This window comes from Ornithorhynchus anatinus, chromosome 16 (assembly GCF_004115215.2).
Source record: "Ornithorhynchus anatinus isolate Pmale09 chromosome 16, mOrnAna1.pri.v4, whole genome shotgun sequence".
Classification (NCBI taxonomy): Eukaryota; Metazoa; Chordata; class Mammalia; order Monotremata; family Ornithorhynchidae; genus Ornithorhynchus; species Ornithorhynchus anatinus.
In genome coordinates, this window is record NC_041743.1 from 24,886,631 (window position 1) to 24,907,653 (window position 21,023).

At 46.5% G+C, this 21,023-nt stretch overlaps 1 protein-coding gene and 3 non-coding genes across 4 annotated transcripts in view; all 4 read left to right on the top strand.

Annotated features, from left to right (window-relative positions):
- Positions 1–20,468, top strand: part of EIF3A (eukaryotic translation initiation factor 3 subunit A) — a 29,832-nt gene extending 9,364 nt beyond the window's left edge. The window contains exons 7-22 of the mRNA XM_029080211.1: positions 1,682–1,853; positions 3,648–3,752; positions 4,801–4,899; positions 5,397–5,513; positions 6,290–6,475; positions 8,145–8,492; positions 9,636–9,740; positions 9,830–9,943; positions 11,014–11,136; positions 11,481–11,634; positions 12,540–12,724; positions 13,857–13,945; positions 15,265–15,947; positions 16,727–16,913; positions 17,402–17,595; positions 18,395–20,468. Coding sequence (XP_028936044.1) covers positions 1,682–1,853; positions 3,648–3,752; positions 4,801–4,899; positions 5,397–5,513; positions 6,290–6,475; positions 8,145–8,492; positions 9,636–9,740; positions 9,830–9,943; positions 11,014–11,136; positions 11,481–11,634; positions 12,540–12,724; positions 13,857–13,945; positions 15,265–15,947; positions 16,727–16,913; positions 17,402–17,595; positions 18,395–18,606 — 3,073 coding nt within the window. The 3' untranslated portion in view covers positions 18,607–20,468. The remainder of the gene's footprint in view (positions 1–1,681; positions 1,854–3,647; positions 3,753–4,800; positions 4,900–5,396; positions 5,514–6,289; positions 6,476–8,144; positions 8,493–9,635; positions 9,741–9,829; positions 9,944–11,013; positions 11,137–11,480; positions 11,635–12,539; positions 12,725–13,856; positions 13,946–15,264; positions 15,948–16,726; positions 16,914–17,401; positions 17,596–18,394) is intronic.
- On the top strand, positions 4,246–4,375 carry LOC114817570. The gene has a single exon (XR_003765433.1). It is a non-coding gene; the product is annotated as a small nucleolar RNA SNORA19 (small nucleolar RNA).
- On the top strand, positions 5,098–5,229 carry LOC114817567. The gene has a single exon (XR_003765429.1). It is a non-coding gene; the product is annotated as a small nucleolar RNA SNORA19 (small nucleolar RNA).
- On the top strand, positions 7,186–7,317 carry LOC114817569. The gene has a single exon (XR_003765432.1). It is a non-coding gene; the product is annotated as a small nucleolar RNA SNORA19 (small nucleolar RNA).
- Positions 20,469–21,023: the final 555 nt, after the last annotated feature.

Consider the following 21,023-nt stretch of genomic DNA (forward strand, 5'->3'; position numbering starts at 1 on the left):
TAAATGTAAATCCTAGCAGCCGAGCGTAGGAGGCCGCAGAGACTAATGAAAACCGGAAGACGTCACGGTTTTATTATACGATAAAGGTGAAAACATCTAAAGGAAAATTGGAATGGGAAAAAGACCAGAAGGAGTCAGGCGGTAAAACCTGTTTTTCATACAAGGGTATATGCGGTCAGTGGCAGCCTTGCGACCTCGCTAGCGTGGTCTGTTGAGCAAAGAGCTGCACGAGGCCTGCAACGGTTTTCTGTCCGTCCCCCCCCCCCCCCCCCCCCATCACCGGCTCCTTCCCTTAGTTCTGCCGGGCGTCCGCTCTCTCCGCCCACTTTTCCAAATGCTCTTTGCAAGCGCGGGCACGGGGTCGATCTCTGGTTACCAAATGTCTTGCCTCGGTCAGTCAGTCAGTGGTATTTATTGAGACCTTCCTGCGTTCAACGTACCATACTAAGCTCTTGGAAGAGTACGACATCACAGAGTTGGGGAGCTTGTTCCCTGCCCACAAGGAGAATAACTTCTTCAGGGGGAATCACTCGGCAATGCAGTTTATTTGCAAATTAGGAAGCCCTTGAGGCCCTGTGGAGGCCCTTAGACCTGAGACTCGGGAGACCCGGGTCCGATTCCAGCTCTCCACTTGCCTGTGGGCTGACTGGGCAAGTCGCTTAACTCGTGGGTCTCATAATTTCCTCACCCGAAAATGGAGAGAAAATTCATTGTTCTCCTTTTTTGTCTTTACAGCGTGAGCCACTTGGGATAGGGACTGTATCCAACCTGATGACTTTGTACCTACTGCGATGCTTAGCGCAGTATTCGGCCCGTAGGAAGTGCTGAATGAAAACCATAACTGTTAACGCTCAGCCAACTGGGCATTTTAAAGTGAACTTTTATCTGCCGGGAGGTGCCTACCCTTTCAGCAAGTAGTTTGCTGTGATATTTCATCTGTCGCTTAACTCTGCTGAAGAAATAGTTTAGATCTATTCATGTTAAACTCTCAGAACTAATTCACGTGATACTTCAGAATGAAGGAAAATGAAGGGTGACTTCTAAAGTCTTTGCTTGATCTACGAGCAGAGCCCAAGTGTTAACTATGTAGATGGTTGCACTGAGACAGGCATTTCTCTTGGGCAAACCTTTATGTTGTATGATGTCCGTCCCCCCCACCTTATTCTCGAAGGCAAAATTCCAAGATTTCACAGTGTAAGAGCCTAATCGAGTTGGTTCTTGGGTAACATTTTAAATTTATTTTTGGTATTTGAGCATTTACTATGTGCCAGGCATTGTACTAAGCTCTGGGTAGATACAAGATAATCAGGTTGGAACTCAGTCCGTGTCCCATTTTACAGATGAGGTGACCGAGGCAGAGAGAAGTAAAGCGAGTTGCCCAAGGTCAGACAGCAGACAAGTGATGGAGCCGGATTAGAACCCAGGTCCTGCTGACTCCCAGGCCCGTGCTTATATTAATGTCTCCTCTAGACTGTAAGCTCATTATGGGCAGGGAACCTGTCCGCTAATTCTGTCGTACTCCCCCAAGCGCTTAGTACAGTACTCTGCACCTAATAAATGCCATTGATGGATGTATTTGCTAGCGTTATATGTATAGAATGTCCAGAATTGAAAAGGTTTACGGTCGCCGTAAAATGGAATGGTTGCCCGTTTTAATGCCACCTGACTTTATTCTTAACAGAATGTCCACGAGAGTCCTTTTGGCCACGCTGTCCATTCCTATCACTCCTGAGCGTACTGACATTGCCCGTCTCCTGGATATGGATGGCATCATAGTAGAAAAGCAGCGACGTTTAGCGACACTTCTGGGCCTTCAGGCCCCACCCACGCGCATTGTTCTTATCAATGATATGGTAAGCATCAGTTCGGGCCCAGTGAATTCCAAAAAATTTCAGAGTCGGTCAGGCGCTCAAATACGAAGAAAAATACATCGGGTTCATTTGGATCGATCGTACTAGAGAGCTTACTCTGTGCAGAGCACCGTACTAAGCGCTTGGGAGAGGAAACTATGACGGAGTTGGTAGACACAATCCTGCCCAAGGTAATTTGGGAAAGGAGGCGGCCTAGTGGAAAGCGCGTGGACTCGGGAGTTGGATTTCAAGCCCGGCTCCCTCACGGTACCTGCTGTGTGACCCTGGACAAGTCACTTAAGTTGTGTGCCTCAGGTCCCTCATCAGCACAGTACACCCATTATGCCTCCTACTTAGTGAATCTCATGGAACCTGGGACCTGATTATCTTGTTTCTACCCCAGCGCTTAGTACAGTGCTTGGCACATAACACTTAACAAATAACCATTACTACTCTGGGGAATTGGGACAACTCCCTGTTGTAAGCCAGAAGCAACGTGGCTCAGTGGAAAGAGCCTGGGCTTCGGAGTCAGAGCCCATGGGTTCGAATCCCAGCTCTGCCACTTGTCAGCTGTGTGACTGTGGGCAAGTCACTTCACTTTTCTGTGCCTCAGTTACCTCATCTGTAAAATGGGGATTAACCGTGAGCCTGACGTGGGACAACCTGATTACCCTGAATCTCCCCCAGCGCCTAGAACAGTGCTCTGCACATAGTAAGCGCTTAACAAATACCAACGTTATTATTAAATTGGTAAATACCCTAAAATTAGGAAGTGTTATCTGGAGGCGCTGCTTTACAAATAGCACATTTGAATTGTGGAATTCCAGTTGGGCATTGCAGAGGAGGTAAGGAAGGTAGATGATTTATTGGGAAATTGCAGGAAAACTAGTAGAGCTACGGGGATGTCTTCTACCTCCTTGGACAGGTTTTCCCTCCAGTCCTTCCCAACCCCCTAATGCTCTTGGGTTTCGACTACTTTCTGTACTTCAGTGGAAACAACGTTCATTTGGTTAAATAGAAATTGCAGTGATTTTTATCAATCAATGGCATTTATGTATGATTGCTGGTTTTCTAATTTTTTTTTTAAGAGTTGTGGACATTTTCAGGACAAGGAAATGGAATTACTTTGAGAGTAAGCGATCTGTGGATTTTGAAATGGAGCACAGCGTGGCCTAATGGATAGAGCTCGGGCCTGGAAGGCAGGAGGACCTAGATTCTCATCCCAGCTCCGCCACTTAGTAATGTTGGTGTGTGTTAAGCGCTTACTATGTGCCAAGCACTGTTCCAAGCGCTGGAATAGATAGAAGGTCATCAGGTTGTCCCATGTAGGACTCACAGTCTTCACCCCCATTTTACAGAGGAGGTGACTGAGGCCCAGAGAAGTTAAGTGACTTGCCCAAGGTCACATAGCTGGCAAGTGCAGAGCCGGGATTAGAACCCATGACCTTTGACTCCCAGGCCCGTGCTCTATCCACTACGCCAGGCTGCTTCTCACACACTTGTCTGCTGTGTGATCTCGGGCAAATCACTTAACTTCTCTGGGCCTCAGTTACCTCTGTAAAATCTGTGCGATGTGGACTGTGTCCAACTGGATTAGCTTGCTTCTATCTCAGCTCTTAGTACAGTGCATAGTGCTTAGTACATAGTAATCGCTAAAATGCCTTTAAGAATGATCTTTTCACGAATACTACATTCCTAGTCTCCCGGTATTTCAGATTTTTTTTTTTTAAAGAATTAAGGTTAACGTGAAATGCGGGGCAGTTTTTAACAGATTAATAACGTTTAATTGTATTTTAGGTGCGATTCAATGTACTGCAGTATGTCGTTCCGGAAGTGAAAGACCTTTACAACTGGCTGGAAGTGGAATTCAATCCACTGAAGCTGTGTGACCGAGTTACGAAGGTAGGCCGTGATTTTGGAAATGTGTTTTTTCTGTTAGGTAAAATACGAGGCTTGTTTTAACCTTATATCTTGTTAGTACTTAATAGTGGAGTAAGCCATTCCTGGAAAGAAAAGCATTCATTCACAGTGGAAGCGGTCGTATTGTACTTTCCAAAGGGCTCAGCACGGTGCTCTGCTCGCAGGAAGCGCTCAATAAATATGATTGAATGAATGAAGCAGCATAGCCTAGTGGCAAGAGGACGGGCTTAGGAGTCAGAGGTCGTGGGTTCTAATCCCAGCTTCTCCACTTGTGTGCTGCGTGACCTTGGGCAAGCCACTTAGCTTCTCCGTGCTTCAGTTACCTTACCTGCAAAAACGGGGACCGTGAGCCCCACGTGGGACAGGCTGATCACCTTGCACCTACCCCAGCAGTGCTTGGCACATAGTAAGCGCTTCACAAGGACCATAATTATTATTGTTACTAATATACGAAAGGCACTCCTTTAGACAAGTTAAGCACATCCCACTGTCTTTTTTTCTGTTCTGGAGAGGAAAAAAGCAGTTTCTGTTGTGCTAGATGAACTTGAAGGTAAATTAGCGGCATGTCTAATGTAGCCATTGGCGTCAGTCCCCTTCATACAATTTTTGGAGAGCCACAGTCCGAAATGTTAAAGGCTTTGAATATTCTAGATAGCTTTTCAACGCTCAAAGGGAACGATGATCCGAATAGTTTTGTTATGGTCTTTTCATGTCTAAGTAGCGTGGCACAGTGGAAAGAGCCCAGGCTTGGGAGTCAGGGGTCATGGGTTCGAATCCTGGCTCCGCCGCTTGCCAGCTGGGTGACTTTGGGCTAGTCACTTAACTTCTCTGTGCCTCAGTTACCTCATCTGTAAAATGGGGATTAAAACTGTGAGCCCCACGTGGGACAACGTGATCACCTTGTATCTCCCCCAGCGCTTAGAACAGTGCCTTGCACGTAGTAAGCGCTTAACAAATATCACCATTTATTTAAGTTGCCGTTTTCACTTCAGTATGTATATAATTTGGACTTGCTTGATTCTAATTATAGGTTCTAAACTGGGTGAGAGAACAAGCCGAAAAGGAGCCTGAATTGCAACAGTATGTTCCACAACTGCAAAACAACACCATTCTCAGACTTCTGCAGCAGGTTTGAATATTAAGAGATTATTCTAGTGAAATTTTAATTGATCTAAGCGGTGCTTTTAAAGTCTTGAAGTCAACCCTGCTCTGTCTTTTAGAGAATTTGTATTTACAAAAATGGTCTCCTAACCCCCTCTGCTTATCGATTTTGAGATTACTTTTGGACATTTATTTATTTTCTGTTAGAATGTTCATTGTTGAATATGTGCACATTTCATTGACCTGCTTTCATTGCATTGTGGAGCAGTGTTATTTCTGATGTGCTATATAAACTGTTGAAGGTTAATTAGCAGCACAACTCTATATAGTAAATGCTGCCAGTCCCCTTCAGACAGATACAGCATTTAAATAGTTTTCCTACAACAATTCCCTAATCTCCTAACTGAGGATCTAGCCCAATTCTGTAAAGAAAACATAAAGGCTAGAGCGGGTGTGAGAGTTTCGTTTTTGCCATTGATGTTTTTCTCGGACGCAAAACGAAAACGATCTACCTTTTTTCTGCAGGTGGCACAGATTTATCAGAGCATCGAGTTTTCTCGTTTGACTTCTCTAGTTCCTTTTGTTGATGCTTTCCAACTGGAACGAGCTATTGTAGATGCAGCCCGACACTGTGACTTACAGGTAAGTGGCACAGAAAGATCAGAGTACGCAGAGAGCTGTTTCCACAAATCCTAGGAAAAAACGGGGCTCATTCTGTGCATTTTCCGATGTAGTCTCCAACGTGTTATTCTGGTTGGGTTTTGTCAGAGTAACCTGAGGTGGTAAGCTTGTTGAGGGAAAGGATTATATCATTTACCAGTAGTTTTGCACCCAGCAAGCTCTCAAAGCCCATGGTGATAACTGAGCTCTTGTGAGTTCACCTGAGTAAATCGTAAGGTCACTGAACAACTTGCCCTGATGGATCTGAGTGGTAGAGACACGTGTAGCACCAAGCCAACTCTCTTGGGCTCGATAATTGAGATTATTGAAACCGCAGCCGGGCACCGGTTCTATGCGTTCGTCACTGGTCCCCAAGAAGTCCACACTAAAGTGAATAAAGGCAGAGGAGAGTCCCCGGGGCTCAGAAGAATTATGGGGGAGACTTGAGAACCACCCCAAATGCCTACCTTAAGTTGACCCGAAATGACTTCGGCAAATTGATGGAGTCCAGGCCCGCCGACTTGACCGGCTTTGGAGGTCTGGAAGACTTCTCTCGCATCATTACCACTAGCTAGACTTTTACCTGGTGAACTATTTCTTCCGCTAGCCTCTTTCACCTTGCCAAATGGCAGAGGGGAATGGAATCATACTTTAGTTTCTGTGTTGGTGTAGTTAATTCAATTTTTATATCGGCAGGTTAAACATGAAACCGTATTATGTGATTCGTTCTAACAAATTCTTATATTTAACTTACGAAGGTTCGCATCGATCATACTTCTCGAACGTTAAGTTTTGGATCGGACTTGAATTTTTCCACTCGAGAAGATGCCCCAGTTGGTCCTCATTTGCAGAGCATGCCTTCCGAGCAGATCAGAAATCAGCTGACTGCTATGTCTTCAGTTCTTGCAAAGGCCCTGGAAGTCATTAAACCCGCTCACGTACTGGTAAGAAACTGAACCTTTGGAAGGGAAAGCTAATTTTTTGTGTTTTTTAATAGACTACAGATTCACATTTAACACTGAAACATTCAGAGGCTTTCCTCTTCCTAGTCATTCCCTTCTTCCTCTCCATCCTCTCTTCCTAGTTATTCCCGTGTTCACTTCTCTTCCCCTGTTTTCCTTATGTCTTTGACTAGCCGACTCTCCCAACTTCCTTCCTTTGCCATGTCCGTCTTTTGGGGCTTCCGTTTCTTTCTCTCTTAGCATCAGTCTGCTTGTGTTTGGGTCGGCGTGTATCTGTGTACCTTTGTGCCTGACTGAGCCAGGGTGGTTGTTTTTCTGGGTATTTGTGGTTTGTGTGGGTTGGCTTCGTTTTGTGCATTTTTGACTACAAGACAGGTTAGAAGTAAGAGAGTAGGAATAATGATGAGGATGAAGGGGGTAAGTGCCTGTTGGGTGCCACAGTGACAGTCCTACATTCCAAGTCACTCATTGCTGGTGGTTCTCTGGGTATGTGTCTCCCTTCAACAGCTGTGCCAGGGGCCCCCCGAGAAAAACCATCCCGAGCACCATAGGTGAGTTTTCCGCGCCAGCTTTCTTTTCTAGGCGTATCCTTGTTGGCTCATTCATTTAAAGGGCTAACCCAGACACGGGGAGGCGGCACCTCTCCCGGAGGTTAACTCGAATGTCACGAATAAACTGCATTCTGTCTTCGAGTGCACATTTCGTTGACCTGCCTTCTCTATAATGGTGAGCAGTGTTATTTCTCATGTGCAAAACAAATGATTGAAGGTTAATTAGCAACTTGGCTTGCTTTCAGCTCTGTTGCCAGTCTCCTTCAGACATTAAGCGTTCAGGCATTTTAACTTATACAGCTGCCCTTAGTATTGCATCTGGGGCCGGGGCAAAATAGATACCAGCGCGTCTTCTGATCCGCCAAGCGATTTAAGCCAGCTCAGGGTGAGGATCCGGGCCGATTGAGCCAGCTGTGGTGCAGTTGGCGGCCGAGGGCAACTGTATCTTTGGCTCCTGGGGGGTCACTAGGTAAAAGGGGTATGCCGTCTTAACCCTCTCCCTCCGCCCTCCAAGCCAGCCTGCGGACAGTTACTGTTTGCCATAAGTGGCTTATAAGCTCCCTTGGTTCACTTTTTAGTAGACTTGGTTATTGCTGAAGCATGAAATACTCTAATTGGTATTTAGCTTCATTTTTCCTTTGGGTTTCCTTTTTATTAACTTTGTTTTTTATGTCTCCCCCCCCCCCCCCCTTTGTTCCAGTTCTTCCTAGGTTCTATTTTCTGTGAAGCTTGGAAATAACTTTAGTTGAGAAGTTAAAGTAGGGCAGTGTTTCAGCCAGGGGCAGGTGGAATAATAAAAATAATTGGAATAGTGCAGTAATTTATGCATTTGGAACTGGGGATCATAGTTTTTAAGAATTGCTGAGTGGTATCTTTACTGGATCTAGACTAGACATAGCATGTGAAATGCATTTTTTTGTGTCTGTGCCTTCCCCCCCAAAATGTTTTGATTTCTTTCGTCCTTCCATTTAGTTCCGTGAACTAACTTTTACTTTTCTGGAAATGAAAAAGAGTTTCATGGGTCAACTTCTCAAGTGGCTTATTCCCTCCGATGTCTACTTGTGCAACTTAAGGAGTGGTGTTCTTAAAATGTTTTCTAGCAAGAAAAGGAAGAACAGCACCAGCTGGCTGTGACTGCCTATGTAAAAAATTCAAGAAAAGAGCATCAACGTATTCTGGCTCGTCGTCAGACCATCGAGGAGAGGAAGGAACGCCTCGAGAGTCTGAACATTCAGCGTGAGAAAGAAGAGTTGGAGCAGCGGGAAGCGGAACTTCAGAAAGTCCGCAAAGCCGAGGAAGAACGTTTGCGCCAAGAGGCGAAGGAGAGGGAGAAAGAGCGCATCCTACAGGAGCATGAACAAATCAAAAAGAAAACCGTGCGCGAGCGCTTGGAGCAGATTAAAAAGACAGAATTGGGGGCTAAGGCTTTCAAAGATATCGATATTGAGGTAGGTAACTCGTTACTGCTTAGAGAGTTGACATCCAGATTCAAGTAGGGGAAAGTGGTTGGCCGAAAATTATATTTGGGGTTAGAAGTATGGACGTTTTTAGTGTTGAAATTGATTCTCAGTGGGATGTAAATCCAAGTGTGTGGTGACACTCATGATTTTGATTCAGGGAAAAAAACACCCTTGGATATCTTAAAGAATGGAAAGTGGTCCTATTTATACAATCCTTAAGTGTTTTCAAAGAAGCAGTGTGACCTAGCGGCAAGAACGCAGGCCCAAGAGTCAGAGCACCTGGGTCTAATCCCTGCTCTGCCACTTGTCTGCTCGGTGGCTTTGGTCAAGTCACTTCTGTGACTCAGTTACCTCATCTATCAGTGGGGGTGAATTGCATTTACCGAGCGCTTACTGTGTGCAGACCACTGTACTGAGCGCTTGGGAGAGTATAATAAAACAGAGTTGGTGACATGTTCCCCGCCGACAGTGAGTTTATAGTGTAGATAGGATAGACGTTCATATAAATAAATTATGGATATGAACCTCAGGGCTTTGAGGCTGAGGGTGGGGTGAATAAAGGCAACAAAACAGGATTATGCAGAAGGGAGTGGGAAAAGAGAAATGAGGGCTTAGTCAGGGAAGGCCTCTTGGAGGAGATGGGCCTCCAGTAAGGCTTGGAAGGTGGGGAGAGTCATTGTCTCGGCAGATAAGCGGGAGGGCGTTCAGGCCAGAGGCAGGATCTGGGAAAGAGGTTGGTGGCGAGGTAGGATTGAGGTACAGTGGATAGGTTGGCATTAGAGGAGCCAAGTGTGCTGGGATGTGGGATGTATTAGGAGATTGTGCTTTAAGGCTGTGAGCCCTATGTGGGACAGGGACTGTGTCCAGTCCGATTATCTTGTCTTCTCCCCGGCTTACGGTACCCGGCACGTAGTAGCACTTAACACGGAACTTTTTAAATGGTATCTGTTACATTTAAAAGTCAACTGATATTGAGCGCTTACTCTAGGCAGAGCACTGTATTAAGCGCCTGGGAGAATACAACACTTAGACGCTATGAAAATAGCAAAACCCACAAGGCAACCCCTCTTAAACTAAGGCAAATACCGCCGTAGTGATTCACTACGACACACGTGCTCTATTGCTCTTTAGGACCTCGAGGAGTTGGATCCAGATTTCATTATGGCCAAACAAGTTGAACAGCTTGAGAAAGAAAAGAAGGAACTCCAGGAACGTTTGAAGAACCAAGAAAAAAAGGTACTAGTGAAATCATTCAACTCCCCAGAGAAATGGAAAAGTTGCACCGGTTTGGCAGAGTCCTTTACTAATGTTTTTATTTTGTTTAGATCGACTACTTTGAAAGAGCAAAACGTTTGGAAGAAATCCCTCTTATAAAAAGTGCCTATGAAGAACAGAGAGTGAAAGATATGGACCTTTGGGAACAACAAGAAGAAGAAAGAGTATGTTTCTCATAAATGTGTTAGTTTTGTATGTTGTTTAGAATCTAAGTGGTACCATTTTGCTCTCACAATTTCTTAATTGTTTTGCACAGGGAGTAGCCCCAAGGGTAATTTTTTTATATATTTTGTAATATTTAAAGTATCAGAGTCCATGGAGATATTAAAAAGTGCCGCAAAGACATCAAACAAAGTGACATCTCCCAGGATTTTCCCCACCAGTTAGGGTTTGCCCACTTCTTTAATGGTCGGCCTCTTCCTCCAGACCCTTCAGGTACACAACGCACCGAAATGTTAGAATCTTCAACTAAAAACCATCCTTCCTGCCGTGTGGCCAGTTTACTTTTGACAGGGCAAACCCAGGAATAGTTCCTGTCTTGTCCATTAGCTTCTCAGCTAAGAGGAGATGATTGGTTAGCAGAGATTCTTGGCTGGCAAGAATGCTTCAAACTCAGTGGGATGAAATGTCTTCTGTGGGCTCTTGGTCCGCTCTCTTCCCCGCCTCCAAATTATACTGGGATGGGGCATGATTGCCTCGTTGTACCGTTCCCCTACCGCTGAGGGATACTATTCAACTAAATCCAAATTCTCCTCAATGTAATCGGGAACCAGAAGTTGGAGGTGGGAAAATACAGGCAGTAAAGGACTTTGCCATGTTTCCATCGTCTCAGGGGCGTGATGGCTTTAACCTTATCCCTGTCCCTGAACTGGGCAGACTGGAGGCGGGTGAAGAGATGACTGGTTCCTCGGGCGTAACGTCGCAGGGGCCTGCCGAGCCGGAGAGGACTTGCCGATGGCCCCGCTCTCTAGTGGGACTTGACGTTCCTCGATTTGCTCTGCATTACGAGTGCCCTTTGGACCACCTCTGGACTCTGAAGAAGCCTGGGTCTATTAGTTTCTGTTGCTTCACAGTCGATTTTTAGTTGGCAGCAGTTTCAGGACACAAGGGCATGCGGAAGTCCCTCGTCGTCGCTTGGCTGTAACTTGGAAAAACAGCAAAGTTTTCATACTGTGGCGCGAACTCAGAAGAGCAACGTGCTATTTTGTACAGCTAACATAGTACCTATTTACAGATTACTACTATGCAGTTGGAACGGGAAAAGGCTCTTGAACACAAGAATAGGATGTCCCGAATGCTGGAAGACCGAGATTTGTTTGTAGAGAGACTCAAGGCTGCACGGCAATCTGTTTATGAGGTATGCCTTTATTTGAAAGAAAAAAATTGGACTGTTTAATGCCGTTAACTTTTACGGGAACTATTAGAATAATCTCCTTTCTCAGAGTTATCAGGAGGACACAGATATTCATTTTGCAGGGAATAGGCCCTTTCAGGCCTATTGTTTTCTGCTTAGAGCACTGGCGAAAAGTTGACTGCTTTGGCGTTTTCATGTCAGTTAACCAGAACCAGTCTTAAGTGGCAGCCGGTGACTTTTATGTAATATGAGTGAGGATCATGAGGTGAAGGGAAAAATGTGATTTTGCCCTAACAAAATGCTAAGTATTTCCTTGCTTCAGAGAACTCTTACGTTGGTCTTTGCAGGAGAAACTGAAGCAGTTTGAAGAGCGGCTGGCCGAAGAAAGACGGAATCGCTTGGAGGAACGCAAAAAACAACGCAAGGAGGAGCGTCGCATCACTTACTACAGAGAAAAAGAGGAGGAGGAGCAGAGGCTGGCAGAGGAACAGATGATTAAGGGTACAAGATGGGAATGAAGCGAGGGAGGGCCAATCTAAGATGAAAGGATGCTTTTTTGCTTTTTTAAATTGAAAATACACAAATGTTTAGGCATCTGGGTCTAGAGGGAGTCTTGTACACGTGGCAAAGACACCTCAACTTCTTAGGCATGAACCCTGCGGTAATAGTGTGTGCAGTAAAGCCTTTCTTAGAGGAAGAATGCATGTGCTTTCAAGCTTTGGGATGATAGTCTTTGACTTTTTGATTCTTTTGCCTGATGGCCAAAGAATTCTCGTACCAATTCAGATGGGAACACCGCATTTTCAGAGCTGGCATTCAGATGCTAAGTTAAAATAAACAGACAACAGATGGCTCCAGAGTTGGCATTCAGCATGTGGCATACCAGATGCTAAGGTGATAGACGACTTCGTGCTGTCATCGTTTCCTTTTTCCCCTGTGATAGTGGCAAACCTACAACCTGGAGGATTAATGTGAATGAGTACCGTAAGCATTTGCTTGAAGAAATGCATTTCCTCTGCCTGATTCCAAATCATCATTATCAGTACATTAAACCATTCTCCGTTATGATTTTCTAGAGGGCCAGTCCTCTAATTGAAGGATCAAAATACATTTTTATGTGACCTGCACACGATCTGCATATGCCCGCGTGTGAACGGCAGCGTGGTTCTATAGGGATTTCGTTACCGCAGCACCGATTATCATCCTTCCTGATTTCCCCTCCACTCTCCCCCCACCGCAGTTACACGCGCATTTATTCGCACTTACCTGCTGGTGCTTGACTCAGCTTCCCTTTCACCTAAGACTGTAGAGAGGAGATGGGAGAGCCACGTTGAGTCACGGGAGAGGGGTCGGTGGTGGCCAGTCTGAGGAGCATGTAAAACGATATGCGGTACACATTGTTGCAGAGCGTGAAGAGAGAGAACGTGCCGAACGTGAAAAACGTGAAGAAGAACAACGAGAGTATCAGGAGCGGGTCAAAAAACTAGAAGAGGTGGAGAGGAAAAAACGTCAGAGAGAGTTGGAAATTGAAGAGAGAGAACGTCGTCGAGAAGAGGAGCGGCGGATTTCTGATGACCCGCTTTCTAGAAAGGTAAAGGTAACCCGCTAAACGCTCTCCCACCCCGTTTTCTCTAGGTATAATTTATTAGAAGATGAAACTTTTCAATGGCGATGACCCTGACCTAGTAACTTTAAAAAAGTTGTGTACCTGAGCATAGGAGATCGAAAGTTGAGCGTCTTTAACCAGTTTTCAAGCAGCAAATCCCCCAGAATTCTAGGGGAGGAAAGGGACATTTATATTTCCGTAGAGTGTGCAAAAGTTAGACGTTCCTCCTGCCAGTTGGGTTTAATTACAAGAATAGGTAAGAAGGATCTGGTCATTTTTGGACTGTTTCTGCCCAGAGGTTGCATTGGCACAGGCCAATTCCCCCTAGATGGAAAGTCTCGCTCAGTCTCGTCAAAAGAACGCGTAACCGTGACCACCATCCCACGCTCTGCCGGTCCGTTGCTTTGTGTGTGTGAGTTTACCGAGGTGGAGGATGGCCAGACTTCAGGTGGTGATGGGCTAGGAGGGCAGGTTTGTCCCCACCCACTACAAGATGCTCCTCTCTTCCTGCCTACCGTGACTTTGTTCTCTCACCCTCCTTGTCAAAGCCTAGCTCTGGGGTGCGTAGGGGAGGAGGGGGTCAAGTTGGGTATCTGTGGAGGAGGAAGAGGAGCGTCTTCGCATGCATCTGTGTTTAGATGGATGAAAATGTCCCTGGTTGGGTACTTGTTAGTGGCCTAATCCCGGGCCAGCATAGACGGTTCTGTTGATTCATTCATTCAATAGTATTTATTGAGCGCTTACTTTGCGCTGAGCACTGTACTAAGCGCTTGGAATGTACAATTCGGCAACAGATAGAGACCGTCCCTGCCCATTGACGGGCTCACGGTCTAAAGTTAGCCTGGAAAGTTTCATTTTTAAGCCACTAGTTTGAAACCCCCCTATTTCCAGATTTTTGAAGGTTTTAACCCCAGTGTATCCATCCTCATGGATGTTTTACCAGTTTGATGTTTCAGTTGGTTATTTGGATATGCTGACAGAGCCTCCAATGAAGTCCCCAAACATTTTGTCCTCTTCAAAGTTACTATGGTAATAATAGTTCTGGGGCGTTTTTTAAGTGGTCTGTTTGAACTGAACCCGTAAATACAATGTTAAACTCGAGCTTCGTTCCCTGTAGGATTCTCGTTGGGGTGATAGAGACTCTGAAGGCACGTGGCGGAAAAGCGCCGAACCCGAAGCCGAATGGAGACGAGGGCCACCGGAAAAGTAAGAATATTTTCGGGCCGTGACCGTCGATGACCTTTCAGATATCCCTCCCGAACAGTCTGAAGTGTAACACGTACCGCAGACGCGTCGGCTCTAAAGTTGGAAGTTTTTCCTCTTCCTTGAGCTTGCGCTATTGGGAGCTCATGGGATTTGGCGGCGCCTCTGACATTTGCCATAATTACTAAAAGCCTGCGTTCTCCTACACCTTCAGGAGAGGCTCTGTCGGAAGAGTTCAGGACTGGTCTCTCTGACAGTTTGCACACCTATATCGGGGTAGATGCCTTCGGGGGTGTGCACGTTTACCACGTGGCTCAAAGCATAAAGAGCGTAACGGGAATTTCCCTTCACGTGTGGTTCTTCAGGAATACAATCCCACTCGTTACGGGAGAAGCGCCTGTAGAATTTGAGGCTCAGAGCAGCGCGGCTCAGTGGATAGAGCCCGGGCCTGGGAGTCGGAAGGACCTGGGTTCTAATCCCGGCTCTTCCACATGTCTTCTGTGTGACCTTGGCCAAGTCGCTTAACTTCTGGGCCTCGTCACCTCATCGGTAAAATGGGAAGAGACCATGTCCAACCCGATTAACTTGTATCTACCCTAGCGCTTAGAACAGGGCTTGTCACCTAGCAAGCGCTTAATAAGTACCATCGTCATCATCGCCTGTCCAAAAGAGAACAGTTGCAGAGAATCCGTGAGCCGAGCTGGAAAGACACACTCAGTTCTGCCGTAACCCATGTTTTCTCAGTTCTTAGTGGGGTTAGAATTGAGTGAGGGAGTATTCTGGCGATAGCCTCTCTGGGCTCAGCAGGCTGTATCACTGCAGAAACCCGCGTGTGTGCATTAGTGCGTGTAGCGCAGCTTCGTTACTGGAGTGCAGGTTTCTTTTCATGTGAGGTTTTGCAAAAACACTCCTTTCTTTGCACAACTGGGTGTGGCTGCACTTTAAGCGGTGCTTTACTTTTAACTTCCATCTTTTCTCCGTGAAACCGTTCGCCTGTGGGCTGATTTAGCAGGGAAAGGACGTGCTACATTATGGATGAGGTTCAAACCGTGAGTCAAAGTATTCACAGCTACAGAATCGCCAGAGTTTTCTTAGTGACCGCAAAGCCCGTTTATAGGGATCTATCCGTTAATCAACTAACGTAGTCAGCGTACCGATCCGTTTCGTCACTCCTATTGGCGGTTGGATTTCAAATGGGGAACCATCAGGACTGTGTGCATTTATGGGCGGGAGGTTAATATGCAAAATGAAAGTCTTCAGGAAGTCTAGCACTCGGGTGAGCTTGTACACTGGGTGTGATTTAACTTGGTGTAATCTAATAGAGAATGGCGGCGTGGAGAAGGGCGTGATGAAGAGAGACCTCTTCGAAGAGATGAGGACCGACCGAGGCGGGCAGGAGACGACGAAGAGAAAGAGCCGCCCGCCAGAGCGGATGAAGACCGGGTTCCCCGCCGTGGGCTGGACGAGGATCGGGGCCCCCGGCGCGGTGTCGACGAGGACCGGTTCCCCCGGCGGAGCGCGGACGAGGACCGGGGCTCTTGGCGGAACGCGGACGACGACCGGCCCCCGAGGCGCGCCGTCGACGAGGACCGGGGGCCCTGGCGCCCCGCCGAGGACGACAGGCCCCCCAGGCGCGGGCCGGACGAGGAGAGGAGCAGCTGGCGCAACACGGACGAGGACCGGGGGCCCCGGCGTGGAGTTGATGAGGATCGAGGGCCGAGGCGCGGGATGGAGGAGGAGAGGTCGTCCTGGCGCAACACCGAGGAGGATCGCGGGCCCAGGCGCGGCCTGGATGAAGACAGGGGTCCGCGACGTGGTCTGGATGACGACAGAGGTCCCTGGAGGAACATGGACGACGATCGAGGCCCCAGACGCGGGGCTGAGGAGGAAAGGGGTCCGTGGCGAAACATGGATGACGACAGACCTAGGCGTGGCGACGATGACAGGATTCCCAGACGCGGGGACGATTCTAGACCCGGTCCTTGGAGACCGTTTGGTAAACCAGGTAAGAAACACCCACCCCCGCAGCTTTGAAATCGAAAACCTTTTCGAGGTACCTCAAAAGCTGTCTTGTGCCTACTTACTTGCATACTCGGTTTCCCACTCCTGTCTCCTTTTCATCCAGCTACTGGAGTTTGCCTCTAAAAAAAAAAAGTTGCTGTTATGTGGCTCTGATGTAAAGCTTAGGGGATGAAGAGATAGTCGAAACAGCTAAAGTTGGGCTTGAGAATTATTACCAGCGAATTTCATTTGCACAGCTTACACTCATCCTTATCTCACGCTCCGTTTGTAATCAGGGCACCTCCTAGCTTTAAATGAAAACTTCTCAGTAGTTACATAACCGTGTGTATTCGGTTTTATGTGAAATTCCTTGAGGGGCCAAAGTCTACTCTAGAATATCAGTCCAGTCCAGCAAAAACATTTGATAAGGCAGTTTTCGCCAAGACCTCGGTTACAGAAGCGCAGAGTTGCACACTTTTAGTGCTTGAAGGGTTTGGTAAAAAGTCAAATTACTCCTGACGAGGAAAATCCCAGGTGAGGCAGATTCTACGAAGTGAAGTCCTTAACGGTCTCCATGTCCTTTTTGTCACCTTGAGAGTTCGGTACCATTCGGATGCAGTGCATCGGGTACGTACGGCAGCGTCCCCACACTTGACGGAGGCCGGCCTCATCTGGCCCTCTGATCGTGTGAGGCGAAGTTGTGAGAACGGTTAGCGAAGCCCAGGGAGAAATGTGTTTCTGACCTGAGAGGTGTATTAATAAACTCTATTGCCTTAAAAACAGGCGGATGGCGGGAGAGAGAGAAGGCCAGAGAAGACAGCTGGGGTCCCCCCAGGGAATCCAGACCTTCCGAAGACCGTGACTGGGATAGGGAGAAAGAGAAGGATCGAGATCAAGATCGGGACGAGAATGACAAAGATCATGAAAGAGACCGCGATGTCGATCGTGAGGATCGCTTCAGGCGCCCCAGGTTTGGCATCATGCTTATCACCTCCGGGTCGGGGGGTGGTGGATTAGAACGTTTAGTCAATCGAGTATATTCAGGCAGTGCTTACTCTGCGCGGAGCCCCGTTATCTGACGGCGGAGAGAACGGTCGGTCTGCGAGACCTTAGTAGTAGGAATGGCGCTTGGACGGAAAACATTGTACAATACAGCCTTGGTTATCTGGCCTCTTTAACCGGACGTGGGTGTTCTTTGTTTACTGAAGATTCCCTCTTGTTGGAAATGAGCCACTCAGCCTGTTTGTCGCTTGGCACGCTAGCCTACCTCCCTACATTAGGACTGGCTTAGGCCGATCTCCCCGGACCGTCCGGAATTTTGGTCGACCAGGTGGTGCTTGGGCCCTTATTTAAGAAGCTTCGTTTTCCCCCTGCAGTAAGTGTGCCTGCGGGGTGAGGAAACTGACGCGGGCTTAGCGTCAGCTGTGGCTAACTTTGGTTCCTTTTTCGCGCAAAAAGGGATGAGGCTGGTTGGAGAAGAGGACCAGCCGAGGAAGCTTCTAGCTGGAGGGATTCGAATCGACGGGATGAATGGGATCGAGATGACCGTCGTGGTCGTGACCGAGACGATCGAGGAGGCCGGGACCTGAGAGATCGGCGTGGTGATGACAGAGACAGGAGAGGACCTCCTCTCCGATCGGAACGTGAAGAAAGTATGTTCATTTCCCCACTTGGGTTAGGACCCTTTAGAGATCGATAGATCTGTAAATAAAAGAATTGCGCGTGTCCGGTAAAGGTGAATTTAAAGAAGTTGGTGGATTTAAACATAGGTAGCACACCTGTAAAAGGAAGTGCGTTCCACTGCCAAAAATCGGATCATGCATTCGATTTCCCTGTAACTCTCGAACTCGGCTGCGGATTGAAGACCTTAGTAAAATAAGCCACAGCGAGGCTTATTTACCTCGTTTGTAACCGTTGGTTGGTTTGACTGGCCCGAAAAATTTGAAGCAAAAAGTATTGTATTCAGGACTTGCTGCTTGACGGTTTCTAGTCATCCGCGTCTTCCAAAATTTAGTTAATGGCAGCCTTCAAGAAAACCAGTGCTTTCCACAGTTGAAGCTTAGTGACCAGCTTATAGAGAACATGCTCTTTTTAAAGCCTGTAGGCTCCTATTTAAATTTCCATTTTCCGAAGGAGCGGGTCCTAAAAGTTCTCACGGTCTCAAGCGCCGGTGATTCTGTGAAGATGATACACCTTTCTGGCTCTTGTTTTTCGAAGCCGGTTTCAGGGAGTGTGGCCGATTCAGAAGTGCTGACGATTTCACTTTGACTTACTTTCGCTTTAGTCCACAGAAGAGTCCGGAAGCTGGGTTTTTGATAGAAATGTGTTATTTTTCCCCCCTCGGGAGCAGGCGAAAGCAGTCCATTTCGATCTGGTACCGGATCGTCTTCGGTGTAAAGTAGAATGACAGACGAGGCATTGAAAAGAGCTTCTCTTGTTTTGTACCTCCAGCAAGTTCGTGGCGACGCACCGACGAGCGGAAAGACGAACGGGGAGAGGAGCGTGACGCTCCGCGCCGTATCCCTCCTCCCGCTCTTTCACGAGATCGGGAGAGAGACGGTGAGAAGGAGAGAGGGTCCTGGCGGTCGGAAAAGGAACGAGAGACCCTTCGTCGTACTAAAAATGAGACTGACGAAGACGGGTGGACCACCGTGCGACGTTAAGCCACAAGATCCACACGGTCTAAACTGGTGTTTTATCCTAGATTTGATCATTATTCAAAAATTATATTTGTGCTTAAAACCATTCTGAATCGAGGTTCTTTAAATGTTTCGCTGTAATATGAAAAGCATGAACTTGTGTTTAATCCTATATAGATCGATCAAGCCACTGTATCCACAGCAGAAGATGGGGAAATCGAATGCTGTTTTCTGAAATATGAAGTGTTTCATTAATTCACAGATCATTTGTGTGTTTTTTTAAAATCCAACCCCAAAACACAACAAAAATAAACGGAAACTGTGAACCCTGCAGGTATCGAGTAGCACACGTGTTTCAGGATAAAGCTAAACTTTTTTTTTTTTAAAGTCAAAAGAGCTGATTGAAATTTGGAGCGAAGTAAAAACGAAATCTGTCCTTAGGCCAAGATTGGAAAATCTTTCCGTAAAAGAGTCAAGAGATTTTTGAGGGTGCTTAGCCTTATCTGAATCTAGAAAGCTCGTACGTCCACGTCGTGTGCCGTATGCATTCTAAACCTTAGATACAGTGGGGGTTCGGTAGATTTTTACATGACTGCAGGTGCGTCTTTATGGAGCAGTCTGCTCGTCGTGCTGACGACGCGAACACAGTTATAGAGCGAAGCAAGGAACAACCTTTTAAATTGGAAGCCTCGGGTAAGCCTGCTGCTAAGAATGTTTTCTGTTGCCAATAGCGTAACCGCTTTTCCACTCACCAAGAACTCATGCCTTTTAAGCATTTTAAACCTGATAATATTTATAACTGTGTGGGGCTTTCTCTTGAGATTTTTTTCTTTAATTTTCTTTGTCTTCAGTATAGTTTTTTTCTCCCTCCCTTTCAACAAGTACTTTGTAGTAATGACTGTGTTGACTTCAATCTTGGTACAGTAGCACCGTCAATCGTTAACCATTTGGTCTTAATTGAAGCCAACACAGAACTTGCTGCTGTATTTTTTTTCCTTCAGTGAAAAAAATAAACTACTTATAGAATTAGTTATAGTCTTGATTTTTAATTAGCATCACTTGAGTATTTTGTCCAAAAATAGGTCTCGTCAATCATTTAGTCTTTCCCATCCCACCCGAATAGCGAAGTAGATTTATAGATGTTCTTGATTCAAGTAAAAGGTATGTGGTCTCTGCCAACTGAAATCTGACTCTGAACGTGTTAATATTTTGCCGCCCCCCCCCCCAACCCCCACCGCGGAAAATGAAATTTCCCTTTAAAATGTGTGTTTTCCCTCCGGAACTCACCCAAGTTAACAGGTTGAAATTATCATTCCATATCTTTCTATGAAAGTTTGGATTACTTTGGCACGCTTGTTCGCCCCAACTAAATTTTTTCCAAAATGCTCGCACTCGCCACGTTCTGTCTTAATAATATGGAAAGCCTGTCTCTTTGGGGTCGACCGCTCAGTTACTACAGATCATCATGTTGACCGAGAGCCACCGGGGTGACCTTTATCCAGAAGAGGGAGCATTTACAATGAAATCGTGAACGAAGCAGAATGAACGCATTGCCCGGATAGATGGCTTTTCATTGTAATTGATGATAGTTTAGCCACTTTAATCCAATCACCCGTTTTCACAGTTAATTGTATTGAATCTCGGAAATCCTCATCAAAAATCTTGAAGAGGTTCTACTCGTAGTTACGTGACACACTTTCCTCTGACCTGTCAGATTTTTGACATTTTCTGTCACCGTGCTGCTGGGACCCCTCCACGTTTCACCTGTGTTCTGGTGGTTCTATGTGCTTGAAATGGAAGATTTCCACACTTCGTCTGCATTTAGTAAAGGGCATTTGGATTGTCCAGATATCTTGATTTCAGAAATAAACTTTCCACTATGAAAAGGTTTTGGGTTTGCATGCTGACTGATAGCTACGCCGACATCAGCGAGATTAGGGAAGATTTGATTTTAAAACTACAGTCGCTCTTGCGGGCCCTTTTCCCCAGCGCGTTTTCCCAAGCTCTCAAGAAGACCCCCCCCCCGGGTTCAAGTGACATTTGCTCTCTTTAAATCTGTTCTCCATTTCTAGGGGTGCATTCCCTTTGGTTATAAATTTGAAGGAATGCAGAATATTAGCCTGAAAAGCTGGACCCTAAAACTGGCCTGAATTATGGATAAGATGAACACTGATTATTCATGAACCTCTGAATGCTCTTTGAGAAAACTCACGGCACACAACCAGTCGCAAGAGGAGGGAAATATTTTTGAAGAGGGGACACCGACAACCTCACAGGCCACCTATTCATTCAATAGTATTTATTGAGTGCTTACTATGTGCAGAGCACTGTCCTAAGCGCTTGGACTGTACAAATCGGTAACAGAAAGAGACAGTCCCGCCCTTTGACGGGCTTACAGTCTAATCGGGACATCTAGTCATATTGACGTGCCCACTCTGCCG